At 34.6% G+C, this 14,685-nt stretch overlaps 1 protein-coding gene across 1 annotated transcript in view; it reads left to right on the top strand.

The window, feature by feature from the left end:
- UBE2W (ubiquitin conjugating enzyme E2 W) overlaps positions 1 to 10,798 on the top strand; it is a 73,363-nt gene extending 62,565 nt beyond the window's left edge. Inside the window, exon 6 of the mRNA XM_042973612.1 lies at positions 4,651 to 10,798. Within this exon, the coding sequence (XP_042829546.1) occupies positions 4,651 to 4,664 (14 nt within the window). The 3' untranslated portion in view covers positions 4,665 to 10,798. The remainder of the gene's footprint in view (positions 1 to 4,650) is intronic.
- The last annotated feature ends 3,887 nt before the right edge of the window (positions 10,799 to 14,685 follow it).

Here is a 14,685-nt window from a genome sequence, read left to right as displayed (position 1 = left end):
TTACAGTGACTGTTCTTAACTCAGTATGTTTTGTACTCATGCTTGAACCCTGCATACCTGAATCATTCCCCTCCCAGAATCTCTTTAAATCGACAGTTTGCTTCATGAGTGACCATCATATGAAATCAAGAAAGGGTAATACTAGTTATACTTTGAGATGATAGAGCAGCTGCTCTTTCATAAAGGTGCGTGGGTATAGACAGTCTTCCTTGAACTTTTCCTTCATCTTTAAAAACTAAAGCATCTCAGCTGTGTAGCATATATTATCTCTGCCTTTATACATTTCAGAGTGATAGTTATAAGCAATGTGAGAAATAGCTCACCTTGACCTTACAGCTGAATTTGAAAAATCTTATCAAAAAGGTAATCATACTCTCACTCATAAAGCAGAATACGTCAGCTTTGTTTTGAGTTTTCCAGATGTCAGCTTATATGTTTTTCTGTTTAGCTGCGTTAGTTCCAAAAGATCTTCATTGATCAATCATGTTCTCCTTATAACACCAAATTACCAAGAAATATGGACTCTTGTTATTTCTTAGTATCATCTAATTCTGAAAGGGCTACAAGGTCAGGCCAGTGTCCTGACATGACCTACAAACTTAAACAAAAAGATCCAGAGACTAAATAAAGACTTGCTGGGAATTGGATGAACTTACTGAAACACTTACCATTTCAATTTCTAGAAGCCAAGCAGAATTGTGGGCCTCAGGTATAGGCTCCACAGTCCTTGGGTCAACGTGGGTCAGAGTGTTCGTCAGTGTTTGTAATCAAAAGAGACAAGGGAGGTTTGGGTTTAGTTTCATAATATCTATGCACTTGAGAGGGCTTCCTGGCTGCAGGATGAATGCCACTATTAATGAAAAACAATAATTCAGCAGTTCAGTAGATCTCCTGGATTTGGAAGAGTAGGTTTCCGCTGATACACCAGACTTGAGCTGCCAGATAGATACCAGTGTTGGGTGCTTGAAAAAAAAGCCTCTTTCAACTTAAATCTGTGATCTTCCACGTTGTTAGTATACTTTGAAAATGTAGGACAGTCACTGCTATCCTACTGTTACTCTCTTTGTAGTATCATATCTTCTGCATTTCTTTCTGCATTTCTTTTGAGATTCTTCTCTAGCACTTTAATATTAAAGTGCAAAAATTTCCTGAGATGTGAACACACATTCCTTACTGTTACTTACTTGAAGTTTACTATCAACCTGTTTTCCAGAATTCTTTGATAGTTTCTATTCACTAAAGAACTAAGGCCATTGGGATACAAATATTCTGTGTTGCAAATTAAGGCCAGGGGTCCATATGCTTTGAAAAATTGGTTAAATGGAGAGAATAGGGTTAAAAAAAGTAAAGGGAACTAACCAAAATAGGTATTTGAATAGACAACTCATTTCCGCATACATAAGGGGAATTTACCTATAATTCAGGGCTAAGATGGTAGCCAGTTTAGTGCACAAATGAATGAATGAGCCTGAAGTTCAGTATCACAACAGACATAATTGTTCTTGAAAAAGAGAAAAAGTATCTTTTTATGGAATCATAAAAATATTTCAATAAGATAGCCAATAAAATCCATTAATATCCATCTGTTTCCTGGGATCCATGTTGAATGTATATAACTTAGTTTCATAATGATTGCTTTTCACAAATGGCAGTACTGATCTGGTTCTTGAAGCATTTTCCTTAAGGTGATAAGAGAATTGAGCAGTATAGCTTAAGACTGTTATTGAGTATTGGCTTCAGAAAACTAGGCTTACAGGAAATAGATTGGCATAATGTTTAGATGTTATGTTCAGTAAACTGTTGAGTTTATAAGTTTGGGGAGGAGTAGAAGAATACCTCGCTCTCTTTTTTTTTTATTTATTTTTTATTTTTTTTTACAAAACTTTAAACTACATTCTGGTTCCATTCAGCTGGACCTGTAAAATTTTAAGGATTATAAGGGGATAGGAACATAAAATTGTCTCAGACTAGTATTGATAAACTCTTTTTCTTCCTGTCTTATAGCTGTCTATAGAACTATAGTACTTATAGAGTCTATAGAACTTATAGTAGTCTATAGAACTACTTATGTTAGGTGTAAACCTTTTTATTTGCACTACCTTACAAAATCATTTTCTAAATTCCTAAGTCCAAATGTTTACGCAGCTTAACAGCCTTTTCCCTTTATTTCCTGCTAGATAACAGTTCTGTTGTCTTCTGTGAAATCTTTCTTGAACTGGTTCATCAAAGTAAAATTTTAATTCCCTAAACTGTTAAGACACAAACCTAACTGTAAAGATTTATTTTTGTCTTTCTTAGAATTGGGATCCCACTTCATATCTACTGACTTATTACTGTGTTCCTTTTTTTTCTAGTCTTTTGTCCCTGGGAATATCCAGGGAGGTGGTTTCCAATATAACGTGATGGTTGTGGTGTCCATTATAATGGGATGGTTCTTATACTTGGGAGAACTAAATGACATGCTTCTAATATAGTTCTCTTCTACTCATATTTCCCAGAAGCCTAGTGAAGTTAGCCATGGTAGATGTCACCTCTTTGGAACTGGTGATTTGTGTATTATATTTGAGGGTATAGTTTTAATAAGCACTTACACAGTTCCAGAAAAAAGTTTAAGGGATTAATCTAGGATTTTTTTTTCCAGGCCTTCATTTTGCTACAAATACTTTATTCAAGAGGTTAGATATATTGTGTTATTTGACCATGTTTTATAGACCTATATTTGTCTTGATCTTATTAAATTAACAACCTTTTTTTGTAGGTCATCCTGGTATTCAGTAATCTTTTTCATCTAGTTAGGAAACTGTGTTCCTTTTGCTAACAAATGAGTTTTTTGCTTCTCAGTGATGGCCTTTTTTTCCTAGGAAAAAGTTTGCCTGGCTTTGGCTCATACTTGTCTCCATACTTAAGTATTTGCTCATAGACTCTTTGGTTATTTACAGCCATGATGGATTTGTAATGTTAAATCCATGTGTCCTTGTGGGTCCAGCTATCAGAGATCATGGAACTCTATTTTCAAAACTTACTTAGTACATTTATTTCTCTAAAGATAGAGTGTTTAAGGCAGGGAGTATCATATTCGTCCTCTAATTTTTTTTTTTTTTTAACTTCTGATCCAGAGTGGAGATTAGGGTAGGGAGAATAGCTTTGTATGGATTTCTTACTCATTTTGGTGGATTGTAGCACATTCTACAGCAGCCCACTATACTGAAAAACTTCCAAAATGAACAACCTGATGCAGATACATTTACAGTATCACCTATCAGAGATGATATCTTTGGAAATAAAAGCTTATTTTTGGCAGTTAACTAGGTATATGATGTTCAAATTGAATTTTGTCTCACCTTTTTATTGTATACATTGTCATATGGTATGATACTTAAAGTTTGACCTATCAGAATTTAGTGCAGTCCCTTAGCTTAGAGATCTAAGGGCGGTTGGTTTGAGTATTAATTTCAAGGACCCTAATATTATAAATTACTCTGTTGGAAAAGTGATGTTTTAACATTTTTTATATTCTGCATCCATGACATCTGTATCTCCTCTGTATTCCAAGTTCCACAGTAATTGAGGAAACATACTTTCATGTGACACTTAGAAACTATAAACTGTCCATTTACTTCCTTCTTAAAGATATTATTTCTTCAAAGAATTCTAATGATTTAGATAAGATTTATTTTAAAAATCCAATATATTTCACCCTTTAGATCACCCTTAATGTACAGGGGATGGAATATTCCACGAGTTTGCCTAGCAGAGAATTCAGATATACTGGTTTTTAGCTCTCATTGAATCATTGGGAATGGGGATTTTATTAACAATGTATTGATCCTAACATGGGATATTTTATAAAGTATTTTAGCCAATTTTTCAGAAATGTTTTAGAGAGCTTTCACAATTCTTGGGTAGTTGTTACTAGTCTTCCTTCTAAAGCCTCTTTCTGAAGAGTAACCAGTCCTCAAAATAAATCCTTCAGATATGTCTTGTGAAATAAAATTTGTAAAATAAGTTATGAATCCCCAAATTTCATGTCTTACATAAATATGATGTGTTGAGGCTACCAGAAATCATTACTAAATTATTTTAGTTTTTTTAACCTCATTTGCATATGTATCTATATTTGCTGAAAAATGTATTTTTAAATGTATTTTCCATAGAGAAATTAATAACATTGACTATGTATTAATTGATTTGGAGATCATACCTTATTTGTGAAGTTATTTCCTTCATAGACTAAAGGCACAACTTGTATTATCCTGTGTTAAATAGTAGGACACTGTTGGTCAGGAGTTTGCTTCCTGTCTCATTATAATTTAAAATTGTGGCCCTTAAAACAACTCTTGAGAGATAAATCCTGAATATGTGCTAACATATATCAATTTATTATTTTAAGTAGAACTAACACACTAATTAATGCATCATTTAAGATCTGTGTGAACTACATTTCCATGAAAGAATTGAATTTGATGTGTTTGTCACTATATAATTGAACACAAATTGGACTTTTTATTTGCAAGGATTGGGGGAGGCAAGTCAGACAAATAAATCATGTTCTTCTTGCTACTTGAAATTATTTATATGTTAGGCTAACTTGTGGATTTTACTTATGCAGGCTTGACTTTTTTAATTATCTTTTTTCTCCTTTTCTTAAAGATGATACTTGTTGATGCCACTGTTATCATCCTCCTAGCAGAAGATAGTCCTACTGAGAAAATGAGCACTTTGATCATTCAGTCTTTGAACTTTAACCTTTGACTGGAAGTGACCTATAGGCAATGAAGACTACTTCCTTTTACTGCATTTTTACTCGTGTGCATTCTGGGCGCATGTTGATCGCTGGTTCAGTCCAGGCAACTGACATGCTTTTATTAGTCATACAGTATTAATGCAGGTGTCAGGAAATGTCAAATATAATTCCATTTTTTATTTTTATTTTTTTAAGCTTTTGGAAAAGTTCCAGGTCCTCATGTATTGTGCAATAACAATGACTTCCTTGGCGGTTTTGGGACGTTCATTGCCGGCAATGGACGTTTAACAGGAAAAATTTTCATTAACTCCTGCCACCCAATGATTAATGCATGATAGGGCCTATGAAATGAACTTATTGGTTATAGTGGGATTATAAATAAAGTGAGGGATCCAACATTACCTTGAAAGTCACCCCAACTGTTTATATTTGGATTCTATGCACTGTGATCCTAAGGTTAACGGCATGAATTAACATGCGTCTTTAAAGGACTGTAATGAAAGATCATTGCGTATTTATTGAATTGTTTATATCTGCTGTCAAATTGTTTTGACATGGAAGGTTTTCAAGTAACATTGGCAGAGAGGTACAATATGTTATCCCTATGGTGAAAATAAATTCATTTGTTGTATATAGTTCCTCAATATCTGAAGTAAAGGTATGAGTAATATAGGGTATGAATGGTTTAATCAAGGCTTTATTTTGGAAGTAAGAAAAATGGCAGTGATGATTCAACTGCTGCAGTCCATAATTTGGGCTTATTTGTACATTAACAGTTTTTCCAAGTAGATTACACTCTGTTACTTCCTGCTAGCCATCAGCATGAGCCCTACTGCCTAAACACTATTTCATTTATTTATGTTTGGAAAATCCATAAACAGTTTTTGTTTGCAATTTTGTTTCTTTTGTTATGTTTTAAGTCAAGATTGAATGTTACAGTACTTCAATTGGAAAATTTTTGTCAAGTTTTTTCCTGTAAATTTTCTTTACTTGTAAGTATCATTTTGTCCTTTAATCCTGTACCCTAAAATAAGAAATACATTTTTGACAGAGGCTTAATGTTTTAACAAAAGAGTGTGGACATTTTTATTTTAAAATTTAGGCAAAAGTACACTATAGAATGGTATGTTTGCTTATTTGTCTCACACAACCATACAATTTTTCCTGGAGGGATTAGTTTTGTTTTCTTGTTGTTTAAAAGACTTTGCTTACAGCTAGATAAAGTTTTCTATAGAAAAAAATTGTTGAAACGTCCAATTCTCAGTACCATGTAAGTTAATGATACTGCAACTAGGTTCTCTTTTTAAAAAGCGATTATGTATTTTATAAATTACCTTTTCACATATGCAAAAATCTGTTTCTACTACAATGTTATTTTTACTAATGCCTGTTGTTGCACTCTTTTTGACATATCCTGCAGTGAATAAATATATGAATCAATTTGGGCTTAAAAGTAAAAGCCAATTGGCTGAAAGGTTTGAAGTATGTACCCCAGCAAAACCATCCAATCAATAATTGGCGAGGAGTATTTTCAAAATTGTTTTTAATCTCTGTATAGATGACATTTTGTAGCTTTGTACATGTTGTTAATTAAGGGCATATAATTTTACACTCTAAAAGTATAATTGCTGAACTCAGGGGTGGGTAGACTTCAAAAATATGTCTGCTGTAGAAATAACTTGAAAAACAAATTAAAACTATGGCCAGCCACCAAATTGTGGACACTGTTTATACTATAGTTAGCAACTACCACTTTTTGAAATTAAACACATTTTTGTTCTTTCTTCACTAGATACACCTAAGTTCTCACAGTAGTTTCTATCAGTCTTATTAGTTGCCCTGTTTAACCAAGACAAAAAATGTTTTTTGGAATGCTTGAGCTACTCTTAGTTTTTAACTGCTTTTTAATATGAAAATTGCAGTGACAAATTATATATTTTTCATATTTTACACAACTCTAAACTGATTGACTTGATCATTTGTGGGGGTGGGGGAATCTTTCTCCATAATGCTGGTCCTCTTACTAAAATTCTTTTATAAAGAAATGACCTGCGACATTTATTCACCAAAGGAATTAATATACCAGGTCAAAGATGAACAATGCTGTCCTGTAGATTAATAGGTGGTATACAGCCTCAGTTGAGTTTTGTAAAATAAAAATTGCAGTATTTTAAGATACCTCTCTCTCTACCTAGAGATATCATAAAATAAATTAAAATGAAGCAGAGGAAAGTAAAGGAAACCAAATAATTTCAGTACACTTTACGGTTTAAAGAGAAGGTGAAATATCCTAAAATACAGAAATACCAATCATTCAAAATTTGCAATAAGATAACACTTTATTCGTTACATTACTCCCTTGAACTTAGGAATTATTGGAAACTCCTTTGCACTTAGATTTAATTAAGTTGATTTTAAATGTAAGTTACATTATTAAAAGACATAAGATGTTTACTTAAGTCATTGCTCTAGAGAGCAAAATTAATGACTTTGTAATAATAAACAATATTTCTCTGTAACACGTTGTTGAACGACAACCAGAATACCAAGAAAATGTACATAGGAATATGCTACTTCCCTCTTCCCTTGCTCTATGGGGCACTGTCTGCTACATAGGCCTACAGAATTATACTTTCATATTTAGACAATATGTACTCTCTATTTATTTATTTATTTATTTATTTTAAGGCCATTCTTCTGGTTTGCCAAATTCTGTTAAGGCAGTGATACATTCATTTCCTTATTTTGCATGTTTATATCATGAACTTGGTGCCCTTTCAAAAAAAAAATATTATGTTAAGTAGGTATTAATGCCATAGATTTTAATGAGAGAAATGGTTTTCAGTTTTTTAAGATAAATTTTTTAAAATACATTTTATGGCTGTTCTCTTAAGGAATTTAATATTCACCTCTAAAGGACTTACTTGTAGTGTATGAATTCCTCCTTTTAGCTAGCAGGGACATAAAGCTTTTTTTAATCCCCAAAAGAAAATGCTAAAAAATAGCTTTTCTATACGGTTCATCTGGAGAAAGACCTTAATCCTTATTTGTTTTGACTAGGTATATAAATATTTGGTATAAAATAACTAGAATAGTTTATTACTTTTTCCCTTCTGAAATTTTAAATATATGCAAATACATATCATTAGATTCCTGTGGTGAATAATAATTTCTTCAGATTCTAAAACAGGTATCTAGTGACTGCTTAATTATTTCCAGATTGCATCAAAGATGAATTGACAAATAATGGAAATGAGTAGTGATATGAAAATGATATGTAACCACATATTACTTGTTTCTGGTAATCAAATCTTATTTTTTAAAAAGCCTATTGTTTTTGAGAATTGAGATATTTAAACTTGTTACAACTTCTTCCTAAAAATAGAAGAGAAGAGGAGGTACTGTGTGTTCAAAAATTTTTTTAAATAAAGAATTCAGTGTCACTAGTTCTAAGCCTTTATGGTCACTGCTGCTTATATTTCTTGATCTCACTTTTATTTAATTTTTTTGTACATATTCGAGCTGAATGCTTAGGATTATTAAGTGTATATAAATTGGTTTTCTAAAAGAACTGAGGCTTACCCATATCTTCTCTAAGGATTCACTGTTACCAAAATCAGCTACTGCACGATTCTGTGTTATGCTAATGCCTTTGCATGATTAAGATCTGTGAAGGTGTCTTTTAATCTGCACCACTTGGCCCAATCCTCTTTGCAGTCTTGTTTTTCTCTCCTTTCTTCCTGTCTTCTCACAGATGTCCACTATGTTGGTCTTCAGGAGTTTCCCGAAGTTTTCCTCTCCCTCTCCCTTCCTTCCTTCTTTCCTCCTTCCTTTTCTTGAGGTTAGGGAATCCAGAGAAGGAAGACTATTGAAATTACATCAGAAATTTTTCTTAAATAAGAGGACTCCTTCCTACAGATAAAATATGTAGAATTTCTGATACTTTATTTCAGTTCAAGAGTAGGTGGCTAAATTTATTGAATAATTGACTACTTGATAAATGAGCTGTTAATTGTAATTTAGTTCTTAAATACTAATATTAAGGGAGTTTTGCTTACTTTTTGGATGGTGACTCTCCCAAAGCCTAAATATTGCCCAAATGAATTGAATTAATTGTTTTGGTAAAAGTGTTTTTTCCATTTAAGTTTCTAAGCCATTTTGAGATTTGGAACTTTTTTTCTTTTTTTTTAATAATTTGTGGGAGACTTTAATTTTCTCAGCATGAACTGCATTAAAGACAGGCTTGTATGCATCATTATCATTAGAGGCCCGTGGAGTCTAAACATGTACTTCAAACTTTAGATCTTTATCTTTAAAGTTGAAGTTCTGGTTCTGACTATCGTCCTGATGATTGAGGTGTTCTCTGTGACTTTAATTCTCAAAAGTTACTGGGACTGATAGTTGAGGATGAATCTCCAGAATGGTTATATGACTGTTTTATCAAAAAATTGTTTATAAAACAATATAATATCTGAAGACATTTTTGAATATGTGGAAGGAAAGCTTGACTAGAAGCTGGTATGTTTTACCATACCTAAAGAACTGCAGTTGTGCAAGTTGAGTGCAGTTGACAGGGAGAAAGAGAAACAGTTCTTGTTCTATTTCTTGGTGCATACTTTGTCAGGGTTTTGTCAAAAGTTTGCTTCTGCAGTAATTCTAAGCAGTTTTCTCAAAGGCAAAGCATGGTTCTGGGCTTTGGCTTGTTAGGTGTGGCCGCACTTGTCAAATTTCCTGGTAAATGGAAAGATTGAATAATCCCACCTCTCTAATTCTAAAGCCTGAAACAAGACTAGTGAGGAATGTGGTAGAATGTCAGATACCATGAATATAAATGCGAGTCTCTTAATAGTTAACCACAGATTATTTACATAAATACAAATTGATTGTCATTCTCGGGGTAAAATCATTAATCGAACAGATTATCATGTCAGTTATCTGGTAGCCAAGAATTAAGTCCATGTTCAAGTTAAAGTGGATTTGTTGTTTTTAGTTGGTACCATTTTTCTCTCAATATTCAGAAATACAAATTGTGCATTTTATTAATAGGAATGGAAGCTCATGCTTGAGGATTTGAATAGGGTGGATGTATATATTTTATAAATTCAAGTTGTAAAATATGTAAAGCTGCTGCTTTTTGAATAGAATATAAATGTTAAGACATAAATCTATATATTATATATTTTTAAATACATGTACCAAACTTTTGTTAGTTGAATATAAATTACATTGTGTGCTTTATGGAATTCAGTAACTTTTAATAATAAAGCAGTTGTCATTGATTTTTTTTTTATGTAGACTTGAATATTAAATTGGATAATTAAATCTCTTTGTAGTTTATAATAATGTAAAAATTTACTTATGTACTAGTTTCTCATTACAGAGGACTGCGATCTTCAAAGGTTTGTGGAAACAGTGACATGTCCATTTCCAAAAATAGGTGCAACAGCACGAAGATAGTCCCTAACGCCACTTGTTTATTTATTTAATGGATCGTGTTCACTTAGCAGTGTAGCCTAGTATATTTTAGTGGTTCTTCATGCTTTAATTGAAGAAGTCCTGATTGAAAGACAGGCATCTTCAGAAAAGGTGGAAACTGAGACCCAAGCACTTGCTTAGAGTTCCACCATGAGTCTAGTGTTGCTGAACTTTAAGTTCTATTAGATTAATAAGGACATACCATAGAGAACTTTGGAATACTTTCCTGAGTATACACATAGATCAACTAACTTATGTAGATGAGTGACTCGTGAAACTATGAGAAAAGCAGAGGAGAGGCTGAAGAATCAGGATACCTGTCTGCATCTCAGTTATTCACAGCAGGAAGAATGCTCTGCTGATATTCTAAGTTCTCTATCCAGGGGTCCCTGCTTGCCCCAGGAGCACCTCACTCCTCACAGGGGCATGAAACTGCCTTACCTCAACATGCTGTTTCTCCATCCTCAACAGTAGATGAGTAACTGGTTATGTAAATGCAAGACCCGTCTTTGTACTTTGATGACATTCTCTCCCTTTATTATAAATCTTAGAATAATTTCTACCTCTCTCAGATGGTTTAAGCAACACTGTGGATAAGTGAGTCTTTTGAAGTCCTCTCTACATTCCTTAGTACTTTTCACACTAACATACAGCAAAATTAAACATGAACTGAAGAGAAGTCAAATGACATAGCTAAGAGTTTTCTGTGCTTGGATAATAGGGTCCAAGGCCACAGTGGTTCTACAACATCTGTCCTGTTGGGAACTTCTGTCAATAAATCTTTTAAATTGCTTATGAGATTTCTTTTTAATGTTTGCTTAAGGCAAAATATGTAAGTGAGTACCTGTGTGCTCTTTCCAGCCCAGTGGAGTTTGGAAATGTTTTAATAAGGAAAATTGAAATAAGAAACTAAGGTAGAAAATATCTTCTTATATAGGTACTTGACCTTCAAGGACCCATTGTGGGTAGATATAACTCATCAGGCAAGAACCTAATAAGGATGGCTATTTCCTGCAGAAAACGTTTCCAACTTAACATAAAAATTTTCTTGTGTCCTGGGGCACCTGGGTGGCTCAGTTGGTTAAGCGTCCCACTCTTCAGTTCAGGTCATGATCTCACAGTCGTGAGGTCGGGCTTCGCACTGAGCTGAGCGTAGAGTGTGCTTAAGATTCTTTCTCTCTCTGCTCCTCTCCCCCACTCACACTCCCTCTCAAATTAAAAAAATAAAAATAACTCTTTAAAAAATGTTTTATGTCCTCTCTCACACCCCAGAAAGCATGTTTCTCTTTTCTTTCCTGTTATAATGGCATTCTATCCAACCTAGTTATCCAAACGAAGACTTAATCGCTATTTACTGGTCCTCTCTGATATTTTTCATCATTAAGTCCTTTTGAGCCTCTCTTTAAAAATGATCTCAAATCCCTCCTTTCTCCTAGTGTCCTTGTCATTCTGTCCCTTCACTGCCTGCATCCTGTGTTCCCAGGCTGCTCTTCAGCCATCCACACACTTTGTTCCTTAAATAGTAGCAAAAGAAGACTACCTATACTTTGCTAATGTTCTTCCATGTTCCTAGAGTGTTTTTCATCTGCTTTTCTACCTAAAAAGTCCAGTTCAAATGTAGTTCTAAGGTTATATTTGTCCTTCCCTTCCCACCCCCTACCAGTCTTCTGTCCTGGATTCTTTAATAGTAGGGGCAATGTCTCAAATGCCCCCAGCATGTAGCACACAGTACACAACATACAAGCTTTTAATAAATGTTTGTTAAATTAACTTGATTGTACTTGTATTTTTATACTAACTTTTCTAAAGAAACTTATGCAAGTGCTAGCAGTTTTGAAACCTACCTCTAAACCACCATCTGTGTGAAGTGTCACAGCAGAACAACTTACCCTTCCTATCCCAGAAAGTTTGAAAAAAATTGCTTTGAAGTAAACCATTAACGATTCTTCATTGGTTTTACTTTCATTTATTTAAAAAAAATATTTTTCTCGTATCTTTGCCCTGTATCTGAGGTAAATTGCTTACCTTGAATATATATTTACAGATTAAGAATGTAATTGTTTTAGGGCACCTAGGTGGCTCAGTCAGTTAAGTGTCCAACTTTTGTCTTAGGTCATGATCTCACAGTTCATGAGTTTGAGCCTCACATCGGGCTCTCTACTGTCGGTGCAGAGCCTGCTTCTGATCCTCTGTCCCCCCCCCCCAGCCCCTCCCCCACATGCACAAATGCTCGTGCGCTGTCTCAAAAATAAGACAGTTAAGAAATTTTATTTAAAAAGAATATATAATTGTTTTAAGCTAAATATATCTGAAGAGACCTGAGCTCATAAAGGTAAACCTAATACTCATTAAGGTTAAAAACAGACATTAAGCAAGTACTTAGAACCTCGAATGCTGAGGATGGCAGATAAGACAAAGCATATATCTTCAAAGGGTCTATATTCTGAGCGGGATAAGAAAGAAAAATAGTAACATCAAAAGTAATGAGCCCTAAAAGGTGCAGATAAATAGCTATTTCTGATAATCATGGAAGTGAATTGACTGCAAAAAGAAGCATAATTGTTTGAAAGTTAAAAACGTAGATGGGTTCTAGGGAAGTACAAAAGCCCTAGGACAGGGTTTGTATGAGGGCCAGCCTGGAGGAGCATGTGCCTGCTTCAGAGTACGTTGTTGGGGAGGGGCAGCAGCCAAGGGCCAAAGGATGGTAGAGCCTTGTGGGTGAGGGTAAGGTTGAAATTGGTCTTTCGGTTTCCACTAATCAAAGAGCTGAGCCTAGCACTCAGTTCCTTTTGTCCTAGGGCGCTTATTGAGAAGAGATTATAAAGCTGAGTCATTGTGTGGGCAATATCACAGGAAATTGTTGCTCAGAAAACACAGTGAGGGGTCTGAGCTACTATACCTACATCCCACCCACCAAAACTAAAGCCAGCGACTAGCAGAGCTCCATCCCCAGAGTGAAGGTCACCTGAGGAAACAACCCTGATTCAGACTTGCATCTTGGATTGGTTCAGGGAATGTCAAGCTTTGAACTTGGATTGAGCTGTGGTCTCTAGCAGTGTCCTCAGGAGGTGGCCAGGAGGAAATGAAAGTTCTGTGGAAGAAGCTATTCTCTTCCCAGGTCTCAGATGATCCATACAAGTGATTTATTTCAATACAGTGACCAGTACACAAAGGTTATCCCTTCTACGAAGCAAGGCACTGTGAAATGACAGACCTAGAAAGCACTGGAGGTGTGGGGTGGGGAGCGACAGGATCTGGTACAGTTTACTGCTCTGCATCCCACATTTTGTTGGGAGCTTCTGAAGAACAAGAACTGTCTTGTTCATCTTTACACTCATTCAGATATCAAGTGCTTTCTGTATCCCAAGGAGCTTATGATCTGGCAGAGAAGACAAATGGGTAATTAAAATAGTGTGACAGTTGTGATAGGCTAATCACAGTGCTGAGTGAGCATCAAGGTGAGAACAAAGCTGTCTAAGGGAGTCTAAGGAAAGAATTCCAGGGGAAGTGGTGAGTATTGGCCAGGCAAAGGTGGGAAAGTGAAGATGAGGGCATCTGAGATAAAGCACAGAGCAAGTGCAAAAGCCCAGGATGAGAGAACAGTGTTGAGAGCATTGAATGTGGATGAGGAAGTGGTAAAAATAAATTGAGATAAAATTAGAGCTAGCATGCAAAAGACCAAATTAATAGAGTTTTGGTTTTATCTCCTGGGTGACAGGGACTGATGGATTCAGATTTGCACTTAAGAAAAATACCTTGGCTTATAGTCTGGAGAGTGATCTGGAAGGGTCACGAGAGGGGAAAAACAAGAGACCTTATCAGTACCAAATGATGATGACAACTTGGACTTATTATAAAGTATTGGCATAAAGACAGACATACCAATGGAACGGCAGGGAAAGTACAGAGATTAGTTTTGTTTAAAGATGCCAAGGTACTTGTAGGGGAAAAGAATAATGTATCCAACAAATGGTACTAGAACATTTGGAAAGCTATTTGTAAAAAAACAAAAATAAAAATCTTCTATACAAAAATTAGCCCAAAATGAATCATACACTTAACGAGTAAAACTATAAAATTTCAAGAAAACAGAAGCTCTAAGATCTTGGATGTGGCAAAGATTTCTTAGCTATGAAACAAATTACTAAAAACAATTGATAAATCGGGCTCAACAAAATTTAGGATTTAGGCTTTTAAAAAGACATTGTAAAGACTGCACAATATATGTGCAAAGTATATAACCCAATAAAGCACTTGAAGTTAGATTTTTTTTTTTTTAAATCTTAGGGTTTAATAACCAGAAGCAAAATAACCCAATTTAAAAATGGGCAAGTTTTATGATTTTTTTTTTTTTTACCTGAACTATTCTTGACTGAAGAAAATACAGAGACGGCAAATAAGTAACTGAAAAACTGCTGAGTATCAATCATTAGGGGGAATAACAGGTGAAAACCACAAGATACCAC

Source organism: Panthera tigris, chromosome F2 (genome assembly GCF_018350195.1).
Source record: "Panthera tigris isolate Pti1 chromosome F2, P.tigris_Pti1_mat1.1, whole genome shotgun sequence".
NCBI lineage: Eukaryota > Metazoa > Chordata > Mammalia > Carnivora > Felidae > Panthera > Panthera tigris.
Note: the sequence above shows the minus strand (reverse complement) of the source record. Positions and strands in the feature narration are given on the sequence as shown.